This window comes from Triturus cristatus, chromosome 7 (assembly GCF_964204655.1).
Source record: "Triturus cristatus chromosome 7, aTriCri1.1, whole genome shotgun sequence".
Taxonomy (NCBI): domain Eukaryota; kingdom Metazoa; phylum Chordata; class Amphibia; order Caudata; family Salamandridae; genus Triturus; species Triturus cristatus.
The window spans coordinates 290,380,785-290,396,063 of NC_140590.1; the positions used below are offsets into that span (position 1 = coordinate 290,380,785).

The window sequence follows — 15,279 nt, forward strand, 5'->3', positions numbered from 1 at the left end:
CAGGTATCCTAATATTAGGCGGGGACCTGAACTCCACTATGGATCCGGAGAAAGATAGGTTAACCAAGGCTGCAAGAGGGAGGGGGTGGAGCTGCTTTGCGCCTTTGTAGATGCCATGGGCCTAGTGGATGTTTGGCGCCTTCATAACCCCAGAGAGCTACAATATACCTTCTATTTAGCCGTACATGGTACTTACTCGCGCCTGGATCATATCCTGACCCTCCAGGGTTGCGATGGGTGGTTTTAGAATGCCCACATCAAGTCGCGATGCTTCTCAGACCATTTGCCAGTGGAGGTGACCCTCCAGGGCCCGATGAGATCGAATGTCTTACCATCCAGAATAAACACCTGGGTTTTCACGAATAGGAACCTGTCTGACCAAACTAGAGAGAGGGCGAAATGTTATTTTCAGGAAAATGAGGGGTCGGTGGACTCGGCATGCACCCTATGGGAGGCTTTCAAGCCGGTAATACGTGGGCATATTCAAGCCCACCTGGGGGCCTACAGAAAGGAAAAAAGGATCCAATGGGATACGCTGGAGGCAGATGTCGTTGCTATAGAGGCTAGGATTCTGGCTGGGGAGGAGGCGGATCCACTGCTTGCGCACCAACTTGATCTTAAAGCACAGATGAAGAGCCTCGCAGACAACCCCACACGGGCCGCTGCCTTAGCAACACAGTGACAAGTGTATGACCTAGGGGATAAGACCAACAAAATGATCACCTGGTTGGAAATGAGTGACAGGGACACAGATTGAGAGGCCCGTTAAAACTCTCAGGCGGTCCTTGTGTGTGCGCTTTGTATGAAAACTGTTCGGCAATTGTTGTTTCATTTTAAATGTTTTTAACTGCTCTTGACAGAATTTCAAGCCAGTTATTTAACTGTAGGCACTCTGCCCTTATCACGCATTCAAATCGCACTTCCGCTTTACGATACGCGGTCTAGTGCTGGAGGGATTTCAGCTGCTGCACAGCAGAGCTGATTGGGTGGTGGGCGGAAGGGGACTGCCTTATTAGGACGCTGGAGCCGACGCGCAGCGGACAGATTGAGAGGCGCGTTAAAACTCTCAGGTGGTCCTTGTGTGTGCGCTTTGTATGAAAACTGTTCTGCAATTGTTGTTTCATTTTAAATGTTTTTAACTGCTCTTGACAGAATTTCAAGCCAGTTATTTAACTGTAGGCACTCTGCCCTTATCACGCATTCAAATCGCACTTCCGCTTTACGATACGCGGTCTAGTGCTGGAGGGATTTCAGCTGCTGCACAGCAGAGCTGATTGGGTGGTGGGCGGAAGGGGACTGCCTTATTAGGACGCTGGAGCCGATGCGCAGCGGACAGATTGAGAGGCGCGTTAAAACTCTCAGGTGGTCCTTGTGTGTGCGCTCTGTATGAAAACTGTTCTGCAATTGTTGTTTCATTTTAAATGTTTTTAACTGCTCTTGACAGAATTTCAAGCCAGTTATTTAACTGTAGGCACTCTGCCCTTATCACGCATTCAAATCGTTCTTCCGCTTTACGATACGCGGTATAGTGCTGGAGGGATTTCAGCTGCTGCACAGCAGAGCTGATTGGGTAGTGGGCGGAAGGGGACTGCCTTATTAGGACGCTGGAGCCGACGCGCAGCGGACGCGCGCAGCGGGCGCGCCGCGGGCGCGCCAAAGGCGCGCCTAAGGCAAGCCCGTCTGCGCCCGTCCGCACCCTGCCGGGACCAGGGGCCACAAATCTTGGCCCAAACTTCTTGTATTCCGCAAATGATCTGCTGTCCTTTGCTAATGGCAACTATACCTCAAAACCCCCCACCCGTTCAATATTAAAAGCCGAAAACCTCTTAAGGAACCCGGGGACAGCTTCTGACGGGCCTCTTATCCATCTCTCGTCCAGAACAGGGAGCCCGTTAGGTTTGTCAGTGGCAGTTTTGAACACCAGATCCCTGCAAAAACACCATCTTGAGATCTTTACTCTCCTTCAGGAGGGGGGATATTGATATTCTCTCCCTGACAGAAACCTGGTTGGGGGACGCATCAGTCCCTGACATCATTTCGTCCCTGCCGGGAAATTTTGACGACATCTGGCACAACAGGCAAGATAGGAGAAGAGGTGGAGGGGTGGCTACTTTTTTAAAATCTAATCTCTCGGCCACCATGCTAATATCAGAAAGTTTTGATAACTCTGACATCTTAGGAGTTAAGTTTTCCTTTAACTCCTCTTGTTTCGTACTCCTGACAGTTTATCGCCCCCCGGATGCAGCCCCTGGCTTCTGCGATCACTTTGGTGAAACCTTGTCAGACCTCAGCACCCGCTATCAAAAGCTTATGCTCGTAGGAGATTTCAACTTCCATTGGGAAAGAATCCCACGAGAGCCACAAGCTAAACAAATTGACTTGACAATGTCAAATCTAGGACTCTGTTAACTGGTGAACCACCCCACCCACATCAGGGGGCACACCCTTGATCTGGTTTGGTCATCTAGCCAGCAAGTTAGGCTCCTTAACATTCTTCCGTGTGCCTGGTCTGACCATTCCTTAATCACCTGCTAGGTCCCCTTGGATAGCCCCCCCACTCAATCTCGTGCGGAATGGAGGAGAGTGCGAAGCTGGCATAAGATCCAGTCGGGAAACCTCATTGATACCCTCCAGAGAATACCTCTTTGCAGGCCGGAGGGAGGCTACACCAACATTGACATAGCCAGCCAAACCCTCAGTAATACCCTCCAATCAGCTATAGACCACCTAGCTCCAGAACGTCGGGAAAGAGTCAAGCCCAAACGTAAGGGGGCTCCCTGGTTCAATGAAGCTCTGCGGGTAAATAGGCAGAGCCTGCGTAAAGTGGAGAGACAGTGGAGGAAAACCTATAACTCCACCGACCTGATCCTCTACAAAGCAGCTCTGACTCTATATAAGAAATCTATTACCTCGAGGAAAGCCGAATACTATGAGGCTCGGATTATAGATGCCCCTAATAAACAGAAGGAAACTTTTAAGATCTTAAAGGAACTAAGTAAAAAAGTTGATGCCAATTCAACCTCAATCCCTTTTAATGTCAATACTCTGCAAACTTTCTTTCTTCAGAAAGTGACAGATATTCTCTGTGAGATCAATAGATCTCCTGTTGCTTTAAGTTCCCAGGAACTGGCGTTGCCTTCCTCCTCACCAGCTCACTTCCTCACAGATTTTCCCCCTTTGGACTCCGAAGCCTTGGCCTCATTAATCAACAAAACCAAATCTGGTTCACCGGCCGATCCATGTCCACCTAGGATCTTCCAGATGGCCCTTCCAGCCTTGGATTGCCAGATCCTTACACTTCTCAATAACTCCCTGGCCACTGGCCAGGTACCATCTAATCTGAAGGAAGCTAGAGTTATTCCCTTACTGAAAAAGCCTGGAGCTGACAGGGCTGAGCTGAAAAACTACCGGCCTATCTCGCAACTTCCTTTCTTAGCTAAGGTCATGGAGCAGCATGTCCTGAAAGCTTTATCCGGCTTTCTCGAAAACTCTGAGCTACTCCATCCACGCCAGGCTGGCTTCAGAGCCCATCATAGTATGGAGCTAGTTATGTTGTCTGTTCTTGATGACCTCAGATTAAAGGCTGATAACAGAGCACCGAGCGCCCTGGTACTTTTAGATCTCTCCGCGGCTTTCGACACGGTCAGTCATTCCATTCTACTGACTCGATTGGCGGATTTGGAATTTAGGGGTGCTGTTTACAATTGGCTAAAGTCCTTTTTATCGGGACGGTCGCAAAGGGTTCAACTCGGCGACTACTCCTCTAACAGGGGAGACATCCCCTGTGGCGTGCCCCAGGGCTCGGCTTTGTCCCCTCTGCTCTTCAATATATACCTGCAGCCCTTAGTAACTGCATTGTCCAAACTAGACTGCCGAGTCTTCAACTATGCAGATGACACTCAACTCATCCTGAGCATTGACAACTCGGCCCAAGTTCAAGAGACAGTTCAAAATATCCTAAGATTCACCACGAACTGGATGATGGTTAATTCCTTGAAAATTAACCCTGACAAGCCGGAGGTCCTCATCATTCCAGCAAATAACAACTTCTGGAGTGGCCTGTTTTGGCCCAAAGAACTTGGGGCCCCTCCATGTCCGTCACCAGTCGTGAAAAGTCTGGGAATTAAAATCGATTCGGAACTCTCCTTGAGTCATCAGGTCTACTCAGTGGTGGGCATCTGCACCGGCGTCCTGAGACAACTGAGGAAACTGGCCCCCCTCCTATCAGTTTCCTCTTTAAAATCAAGTCTCAGCTACTGTGCTATCGCGCCTCGACTATGGAAATGCACTCTATTTAGGACTCCCTTTTTGCAGCTGATGAATCGACTCCAGGTCGTGCAGAATGACGCCGCTAGGCTGATTTTTAGCCTTCCTAGGAGGACCCATGCTTCACCTTTGCTGCACAAGCTACACTGGCTGCCCGTCAGACAGCGTGTAAAATGTAAGGGACTGTGCATTGCTCATAAAACTCTCTACGGCCATGCTCCTGGCTACATACGGGAACGCTTAGCTAAATACGTGCCAGGGCATGTACTTCGCTCTACAGATGCCTTCCAGCTAGTCTGCCCTCGGAGTAATCTGGCCACCAAGGGTGGCCGAGCCTTCTCAGTTGTTTTGCCACGACTCTGGAACCAACTACCTGACTCTTTACGTAAGGAACCGGGTTTGTTTCCTTTCCGGAACCTGTTAAAAACTCTGCTATTTAAAGACATTCTTTAACTTTGTTCGCCACCAGGACTGTCTGTACCTACTTTGATGCAATCTCCTTCTGTCAAGCGCTAAGAGACCTGTTGGTATACATGCGCTATATAAATATACAAACATAAAATAAACATAAAATAAACATAAAAACGTAATTGGGTGCCTGCAATATGTGATCCACAGGGGGCTATGCATACTACTGGGGTGGGGATAGCGGAGACATTCGCGAAATACTATGAGAAGGTGTATGCCTCCAACCCCACCAGAACGAAAGCAGTATATCAGGAACTGCTGGTTGATGTCCGGTTACCCACACTGACCGAAGAGGACAGGGAGGACATGGAAAAAGATATAAAGGTTGAGGAGATCAAAGGGGCGATCCAAGAATTGCAGGCAGGGAAGGCCCCTGGGCCAAATGGCCTACCAATGAATCTCTTCAGGACCATGACAAGTGTTATGGCACCCCACATCCTGACTATGCTTGAGGAAGCTACAGCGGACAGCCACCATTGTTGTGATACTCAAGGCGGGCAAACCGCCGGACCGCTGTAGTTCATACCGACCTATATCCTTATTAAATATATGGAAGTTAAGATTCTCGCTAAAGTCTTGGTGAACTGCCTCTCGGGAACGATCACTTCATTGATACATCTCGACCAGTCGGATTTATGCCTCACGGGAGCACCAGACTAAATCTACAGCGCCTGTATGGTGTGATGCATCTGACCAATTCTCAACTGAAGGAGGAAGCGGCACTACTGTCATTGGACGCACGTATGGTGTTTGACAGTATCGAATGGCATTACTTATTTGCTGTCTTGGACAGATTCGGGTTTGGCCCGCGGTTTCAATCCTGGATTAGACTACTCTATAAAGATCCGTTGGCTCGGTGCTGGTAAATGGCTCAGTTTCTCGCTCGTTCCCCCTGCACAGAGGGACGTGACAGGGGTGTCCATTGTCCCTGGTGTTGTTTGCGTTAGCTCTGGAGCCGCTCACGGCATGGGTGCGGGGGGACCCAGTGGCCTCCGGGATCATTGGTGGTGGGCAATGGGAGGAGAACATTTCTTTGTATGAGGTTGATTTTCTGCTATACGCGACTAGGCCTCGTTTTACAAATTAGCAGACTCCTACAAATCTTTCAAATATTTGGGGGGTATTCCAGGTAACCAAATTAACTGGGATAAGTCCCTCACATTTGCGCTCTCGGATGGCCCACCCCCCACTCTCCCTGTGGGGATACAACTTCAAGTAAAAGATAGTTCCAAATACTTGGGCATTACTGTCGCCACCACAGCAACAGAATTCATAGCGAGTAACTTGCTGCCCCAACTGGAACGTTTGAAAAGAGACGTGGCACACTGGAGAACGCTACCGCTCTCTCTGATGGGGAGAGCAGTTCTGTTTGATATGATGTCACTGCAGCGTATGATATATGTCCTCCAGAACACTCCATACAAGATACCAGACGGATTCTTCCGAGAGATAGATAGTGAGTTGCAGAAAATATTGTAGGACGGAGGTGGTGCGAGAATAGCATTGGTCATACTCCAGCGGGGAGTATATGAGGGTGGCCTGGCTGTGCCAGACCTTAGAAAGTATTATTGGGCATCACAGCTGATGATCATTAATGACTGGATCTTTGGGGACAGGAATGATCCGACATACCTAGTCGACCACCTTGTGATGGCACTAGAGGTTATCCAGCTGCACTGTATCGCAAACAGGCAAGAAAGTCTATGCCGCCACATACACAAATGGTGTTAGAGGCATGGACTGGGCCTAATAAATTCCTTGGGTGGGACAGTAAATTGACCAAGCGCACCCCACTATGGGATAGTGATATGTTAGTGGAGGACGGCAAACTAAAGGGCTTCAGTAAATGGAGGCTGCTGGATATTGCCCACCTTGGAGATGTATGGAGGGGGCAGGCGATTATCTCGTTCCACGACTTGCAGCAAGAGTTCCAACTAACAGAAGCGGAAAAGTATAGATATATGCAGCTGGGAAACGCATTCCACCAGCACATCAGGGAAGGGAATCGCAATCCGGAATATAGTCCATTGGAAGACCGGCTCCTACTTGATCCAGTTATGGAAAAGGCACTGTCCCTCACATATAAGAAGATTGTTAATAACTCACCGATCCCTTAAGGGCATTGCAGGAGGCCTGGGAAACTGATATAGGGCTACTAGAGGACGACGATTGGGTAGAGGTCATACAAAGTCTGAGAGAAGTGGCGGTTAGACCGAGATTCAGGGTAGTACAACTAAGAATCCTCCACAGGTCTTATTCCACGAGCATGCTCATGCCCAAACTTGGATGCACACATACAGATAATTGCATAAGGGGTTGTGACGAAAAAGTACCTTTTTCCACATTCTTTGTGAATGCCCAGCTATTCGTCACTACTGGGGTAAGGTAATACGGGTGGTGTCAGATGTCTTAGGACAAGAAATCCCCATTGATGCCAGATGGCATATATTATGTGTAACGGGAGAACAGACATGGCCGAAATACCAGAAACTCTGGCTCATGGTGGCCAAAAGAAATATTGCCAGGGTGTGGGGGGCTGTTCTGCCACCCAAGGTGGATCAATGGAAGATCAACCTAGATTGGTGCTGTGCTGTAGAAAAAGTGGTGTATGAGGGCAGGGGATGCCCCAAGAAATGGGAGAAAGTGTGGCACCACTGGGAGGTATACAGGGGCCTGTACGTTGAAGGGGGGAAGGAGGGAAGGTGGGGGATCTGATGTCTGATGGGGTAAGTGTTGTCATATGAAGGAGGGTAGAAGTACAAGATCCAGAATGCCTAATGTACCACGGATTTGAGGAATTGTAAATGTATGCTTTGTTGTATTTACCATTCATTCCCTGTGAGTATAGTACTGTGTACTGCATATTATATATATTCAATTAAAAAAATGTGTTTAAAAAAAAGAACCTGGAAAAAGCACAGACACAGACGATGGAGACGACTTGAAGAACAGCGAGACCAGGAGCAGAAGGAATCTTCCTTTGTGCCGTCTGTGTTTCAGTCGAAGTCCAAAGAAGTCCAGGTGTCCAGACAAGTGAAGAGCAATGAAGTTTGAGGTAAGGTCAGGTAAGGTCTTAAGTACCCTAAAGAAAGGGATGGAACAACTGGGGGGTCCCTCTCAGAAGAAGGGCTGGACAGAGGGGAGTCTACTCCTATGTCATTTGTCCATTTTCGCACCAGAGCAGGAGCCAAGGACTCTCTGAACTGGTTCAAGCTGGAATATTCAGGGAGGGCACCAAATGTGCCTTTCAAACCAATCTGGTGACACTAGCAAGCACCCCCACCCCAGCCCAATATAATAAGTACCGTCTGGAAGGTGGATCACACCTCCCTGTGACAGGAAATGTATTGTCCTACCTTCTCATGCTGGAGCCTGGGTCAGCAGCAGGAGAGCAGAATTGCGTCTGTGGTTGGCAGTAGCACTAGCTTGCTTGCAGACCCTGAAAGGCTGTTACCGAGAGTACGGAGGGGATCGCCTAAGGAGTCCCCCAGTACATGAGATCATACTTACAACAATAGAATCAGTGTTGGGGGTATGATTCCAACATTTTTTATACCAAACACGGCCAGGTTCTGTGTTGCCACTATATAGTTCGACATCTCGTAATGACCGATGTCCACTATATGTCTAAAAACAGCTGATCGCACTTACAAAGCCTGGAGAATCGACTCCGGGGTTTGTAGGGGTGTTCTGCTCATGCAGGGACAATCTCACAATTATAACAAGCACCCTGTCCTTAGGACTGAAGAGTCTGCCATAAGGGTGACTTATAGGTTTAAAGTGCAGTGACCTCGGATATAAGGAAACTTATATCTGTTGTGAGAGGTGCAAGTACCAACTCACACAGGCTGCAATGGCAGGCCTGTATTCACAGTTTGAGTGGACTCCCATGGGTGGCACAATACATGCTTCAGCCCATGGGAGACCCCTGGTATATCTATGCCCTCGGTACCTTATTACCATATAATAGGGACTTACATGGGGTACACCAGTAGCAAATTGTGGAGGTACCAAAGTACTCACCATGTCAATTTAGGGGTGAAAGCACAGTTGATGGAGACCTGATTAGCAGACCAGGTCAAAAAACACACTGACACCAAGCAAATAGAGAGGGCAATCATGAAAGCACTGGATTCAAGCTAGCCTGGCTGATGAGAGGTGTTACCCCAAAACTGGTCCTAGGATGCTTGTTTCCTGACCAGGGAGGAGCTGGCTTGGCATTTCGGGCTGGAGGGTTCCCATGAGGAACAGGGTCAATCAAGGCTGATTTGCATATGGCTGGGTCTGAAGTGGGGTGGCGAAGTAAGCTAAAGAACGATGATGGATTCAACCCAGATCTGTGACTGGGGTGAGTGTCTGAAAAGTACTCTGTCCATCATCTCCTTGTGTTTGATTAGAACAAACTGTACAATGGCAGAAAAAAGTATGTTATGGACTTCTCACCCTCACATGACCCTAAAAGGCCCCCATTGGATGTCATTCACGAGTGGGAACCAGGGGCAGGTTTGGTCTGCAAGCACACTATCATTAAACAAATATTGACCTGGAAGATGTTGAGTTTTCGCAAATCATTGGGGGTCTTTTAAAATCACACAAGGCGTACAAAGATACAGAATCACTTGAGTTCCCTTATGGGTGACACACTCAACAAGGTTATTGCGCCTATGAGAGTTAAATCAATGAGGACATTGTTCCATGTTGGCGGTGAAACAAAAATAGCGATCACCTGCTCAACAAAAAAGGAAAGGGGAGAAAGAAAGAGTGTAGAGGGGGAAGGGAGGTAGAGGGGAGGTGAAAAGAGGCAGAGAGAAATTTCCCTGTGTCAAGGATCCAATCCCGAAGGGGAGGACTCAATGTAGCCTCTTGTTGGCCCTCACACACCCCGAAGGATGTCTTGCTTCATCGTTGGGCTTGTTGTTGCTCCTCGTCGGGCCGGTGCTGCAATGCCCGACGGTCCCCCGAAGGGTCTCTTTATCGGAGGTCTTTTAAAGAGAAAAGCCGTTAGGTGAGTGCGGGTGTGTGGGCTTAAAAAATAGTGGTGGATCCAAGGGGTAGGTGATTGCGTGCGTGCAGAGTGTGTGAATAAAAATGCCTAGGGGTGTCCAAAAAGTACTACTTTAATGTTGTGGGGCCCCTGGCAAAAAAAAGACCGATAGGTCACGGGGTCACTAATAAGCGCAAGGTGCTAGTGTGACTTATAAAAAGGTCGACATGTTTCACGCCTAGATAGCCCGGGAGGGTCAGTGGCATTTCTTCAGGACCTAACTGAGTGGGAGGATGTGCACGGTGAAGACGGGGGTTCCAGTGGTTGAAAAGGTAACCTGCGTCTATGAAAGGTAAATAGAGGTACGGGGCTGCGGGGTACAGTGACCTAATCAGCAGAAAGAGTGGAAGCGTACCAAGCTAGTGTAACCCTCGTAAGTGTAAGCGAGGGCTTCCTAGGTGTTGCCGTGGCTGCCTGCGCCCTATTTGGGTTGCGTCGGGGGCCGGCTCATTCAGCACCTACCCTCTGCCAGCGGCTGCCTCATAATTAGCTTGATAACTTAATTTAAGGTTACTTGCCTAGATAGTAGAGTACTCTAATTTTGGTCCTGAAGAAACGCTAATTGAACTGGACAAGCAGATAGGCACAATACATGTAGACGACTGTACTTGACCAAGCAACAACTAATAGTCAATTTGGCCACATTCGTTTTAATCTTGCCATTGATCACTATATTATTAATTAAAGGGCAGGTACTATTGTCTCTACAGAGGATTTTATCCTTTCTCACAACTACTATCACCTTCATTTCACTTTCACTCAAACAGGACACACAAAACATCTCCCCTAAAGTGCCCCTGTATGAGGGGCCTGCTAGGCATTGCACCAGAAACTTAGCGTGGAGAAAGGCCCAATGATGAACAATGCCACCTAGGTGAATGAGGGCTCTTGCATAGATATAGGAATACATTTAGGGAGGATGTGTGATGGACCGTATTAAGGTCCTCTTTGCTCTTTTGTTTAGGATTGAAGTTGTACAACGACCTCTGGGGTATAAATCTGGGACAGAGGTCAGGACACCATTTCGAGTGGCCAAATTATTTGAAGGGGCAATGAAACTGGAAAATGGTAATATCTGGAATATCAATCGTTTTATTTTTAAGAAAAAGGTGACTCCAACAATATTGTTAATTTACCTCTCTACAATACGGAAAAAAAATTGGAAAACGAGTTAGGGATTCAGAACATGGTGAGAAAAATGTATTGACAAAAGATGAAAAAGATGTAATTAAAAGAACGTGCAAACATCCAGCATTTTCAGAAAAATATTTTCTAAAATATATTTCTGGGCACATGCCCCACTTGGTTAAAATCTTATGTTCTCAAATTATTCTCTATCTCTTTGTCATACCTTTACCCTAATAGTATTATTTTCTTGTTTTTCCTCTTACTATGTTACCCTTAAGTATGCATTGTCTGGGAGTTTCTACTTCTGTAAGGGAGATGTGTGGCATCCTGGTAAGCAGTGCAGGCATAATTCTGAATGTATAGTTTAGAATGTACTTTTGTTGGAATGAAAATATCGCCTGCATGGTGTATGGATGTGATCCCCTGCCTTAAGGGTTTGAGTGCATGCATATCTGGTGTCCTGACTTATTTTGGGCCGTGCGCTGACATTGTGAGGTGTAGTGAGGCATACTGGCTCTAGGGTGAACAGCCAGACAGGATATGTCCTGTTTTTTTGTTTACATTATTTTATTGATTCTTTAACATGTTCGATACAGTTAAACATCGGCAATGGCTTTAATATTGAGATAAATACTTAGGCATACAAACGTATTATAGGCTAGTCCGATGTACATTTAAAGCTGCAGTCTCTCACAGTTGTGTTAACGAGTCAATGTAGTTCCCACATAGTGCATGAGTGATGTGAGGCTGGGGTGTGCTGGGTTTTCCTAGCCTGCTGAGACGAAGTGACGGGGCTTAGTCTATTCTCTGTCACCATGAGTATTATGAACTTACTGTGCTAGTGTGTGGCCGTGTTCTCAGTCCCTCTCTGGTGGTGGTTAGGTACCGGAGTTGTATCCAGAACTAACAATCTGTACTGGGGCATTAATTGGGGATCAGTAGAGAAGGATGATGGGGGGAGTGAGTGCAGACGGGAGGGGTCAGTAGGTCCTCCATGGCAGCGTGCGTTGTTGTTCTGGTAACCATTGAGCTGTGGTGCGGGGGGGGAGGTTGGGGAATAGCCTAGTTTACATCACGGGTTCATGGGCAGTATCTGGTGGCATGGGTCCTGGGGGAGTGTCTTCCATGGACAGGCGTACTCGAACGGCAGAGCTGCTGGCTGGCGGGGTTGGCGTGATAGACGTCGGTTGGGTATCAGGGGTCTCTGAGGGTTCTCAGACAGGGTATGTCCTGTTACCGTAATCCCTGAGAGGGTCGAGAGTGTTGTATTCTAGAGTGCCAAATCACTTGTCTCTATGGAAAGGTTAGGAGGGCAAGTGAGGCATTATAGCTAATCGGACTCGGGCTCATAGATACTGATGTGATATGGTAACTCAGTCCCCTACATACTGATGTTCTATGATCCCAAGCATAGTTCTGTTCCTGAACAGAATCCCTGTAACAGTGTATGTGCCCTATTCATGTCTTTACCTTCACATCTAGAGAGGATTGTGTACTGTTGTATGTATAAAGGAGCCGACAGGTAAGCATTAATTTGTTAATTGACAGCTAGCCTTCAAAGTGCGTTCAATTACAAAAAAAAAAGCCTCATTCACAACTGACTAAACTGTCACGGAGTACTAATGATGCCCTATGTTCTGACAGGTGAGACCCAGTGGGGAAGTGAAGGAGGGAAAAGGGAGAGGAACCGTGGATTAATTTGCAAGGAATATACAACAGACTGGCCATTAGGTGGTTCACCTAGGCTTAGTTTAGTGCAGAGAGGGGATCCAGTATCAAGATGAAGGCGTCATGTAGGTCACTGATTTGTACCTTCAATTAAATTGGGTAGTTTTTAGAATCGGTTGATAATTATTAGTACTTTATTTTTCTTAAATCAAAAGCATTGCGCTGGACAATTAAGTTATTGTGTCCGTTAGTTTAGTTGATTGTTGAGATCTGAGTGCACTCCTTCATGGAGAAGTCTCACTGCTCTCTCCTCTTAGCCCTGAGAGTCAAGTGTGGATTAGTTGTAATCAGCAGAGTTTGCAGATCCATAGTAGGATGGACCCAGGACAGCAGTACAAATGCCCTGCACCATCAAGTGTAGGGACCAGCAGCCCCAAACCACCCTGTAACACCCCCTGAATGAGGTCTGATCTGGCAACTTTAGAATATTTATGTCAAGGGTCTATATGAGCCTGCTACTGTTTCACTGTGAGAACAACAGCTAGCTGGCAGAGAAAGTGTGGATGGAGCTGCATAAGAAATAAACCTGCTTTTCAACTGTACAGCTGTGAATCCTCTGTCTTCTTACAGATCAATACTTTTATACAGGCCTCTCACAATTTTTGAGGTGATATATGTGAATTTTTAGAGCTACTTCAGTTTGTATCAGCACACACCAGCAAGTTTGGTCTGGTCATGTGACTGATTTGCAAGAGGTCTTCTGTTCCCAAATCAGCCTCTCAGCTTTGTCTGGCATTGCATGTAGGTGTCTCCTGATAGCTAATGTGAGCATTAGCCAACTCGCCCGTCTAAGTGATTGCAACTAGGACAGTGGTTTACAGAGGCACGCTACTCCTCTCTGGTGGCTGATTGGCTGAGAAGCCACACATAGCACTTCAGTTCTTTGTCAGTGGGACAGTGTAAGAGCCATCATATTAAGAGTAGCTAAATGTGTGCTTCAGATGTTTTCACACCCTAGAATGCTGCCTGACTGAAGACTGAACAAGTTAATTTTGCCACAGCAGCTCTCTGGTACTGCCTGCTGCCCATGTGTATTTTCTTCAACCATTATTAGTACAATGATGAAAAATGACTGTGTGCATGAAACAATGGAACAACTATGTTCACAGACATGAACTACTCTGTTCCATCAGCAATGAGGAGAGAAAATATTAGGGAACGCCTGGTCAAGTACGTTCCAGGACGCTCACTCCGGTCTACAGACGCCTCTCAGCTAGTCTGCCCTCGGAGCAATTTGGCTACCAAGGGTGGACGAGCTATTTCTGTCATTCTGCCCCGACTTTGGAACCAATTGCCGGTTGCTTTACGAAAAGAACCAGGTCTGCTCCCCTTTCGGAAGTTGCTGAAAACTCTGTTGTTCTGAGACACATTCTAATTCCTCCGTCACCAGGACTGTCCATACTGGGTCGAACGTAAATCTCCTTCTGTCAGCGCTAAGAGACCTGCTGGTATACACGCGCTATATAAATTCACAAATACAAATACAAATACAAAAATGTAAACATCCATGAAATGCTGTTGGCTGGTCCCATAACTTGACAGACATTCCCACCAAGGTAGTGCATAAAGGGGGCTGGCCCAAACTAGTTAATGGGGGAAGAAGTCTAATCAAAAAACCCTGCTTTATATATAATTGTATGTATCTGTATTTGTGGTCATAGTAGTGGTAACAATAGGTATTTGCAAAATCTAAAGCAGTCAATAGCCAGATCTAACAAATTGTCTGTATTTGCATTAGTATGAGAGTGCATACATTTTTAAATACAAACACACACAGAAAAAAAAGCAAACAGGCCTTATAATTATCTGTGCACTGATCACCACTTGATTCTGGATTGGAACATGTAAACTCATAGTAAAGCGAGAAACATGCAAGCGTACACTTAGTTTTCTTCCCAGTCACTATCTACTCAAACCTTTAATGTCAAAGCTCACCATTTTGAAGTTGGTTATTACAGAGACAGGATAATCCAAAGGGAGATAGTCACACTGTGAAAATATAAATATGGCAACAGTTAAAACATACAATACAAGATAAAAAGTAAACTTTCTTCACATTAAAGATTCAGTATATCACACGTACAATGCCCACTGAAGTGCAATTTGTTCAGAAAAAAAGGAATTAGTAGCAGAATTTAAAATTGCTCTCTACTCACCATCTCTAAATTATATTACTGAATATGGCATCCATATAAGTCATCAGCAATAAAACAGGACCTGAATCCTGATACTCCACTGCTGTCGCTGTAGAAAGGAAAAAACCAGACTGAGCTTTTACTGGTGTAGTGTTATAGAAGGGTAGAAGTTGGGAGTGGCAGTATTACCTTCACTACCTTCCTCCACCTCCCTATCTAAGAGAGCGAGAGAGAGGCTGATTTGTTGCCTTCACTTGGAGTTCCGGAGGTGACTGGCAGATGGTGATTCGTCATGTCATCTTCTTTGTGTCCCCAGAAATGCAAGAAAAATGGTGGAATGTTGATTGAAGCTGTGGCACTACCGTCTTTCCTGCCTTCTAAGGGTCAGTGTAGCCCTACAGGACACAGTGGATCTCTGCCGTCTTCAGCAGTTGAACGCCGTCATGTACAATGCCAGAGTTGTTCCAGTTCTCTGAGAGAACAGCTGCTAAAGGTTAGAAGGGAAAGAGA

At 46.7% G+C, this 15,279-nt stretch overlaps 1 protein-coding gene across 12 annotated transcripts in view; it reads right to left on the bottom strand.

The window, feature by feature from the left end:
* The window catches only part of FLT3LG (fms related receptor tyrosine kinase 3 ligand), a 786,318-nt gene that overhangs the window by 368,830 nt on the left and 402,209 nt on the right, over positions 1-15,279 (bottom strand). For 11 of the 12 annotated variants that reach the window (XM_085616318.1, XM_085616321.1, XM_085616323.1 and 8 more), the window contains one exon: positions 14,570-14,623. The exons of the other annotated variant lie outside the window; for it this stretch is intronic. In XM_085616318.1, the coding sequence (XP_085472444.1) occupies positions 14,570-14,623 (54 nt within the window). The remainder of the gene's footprint in view (positions 1-14,569; positions 14,624-15,279) is intronic. 12 annotated transcript variants of the gene reach the window in all.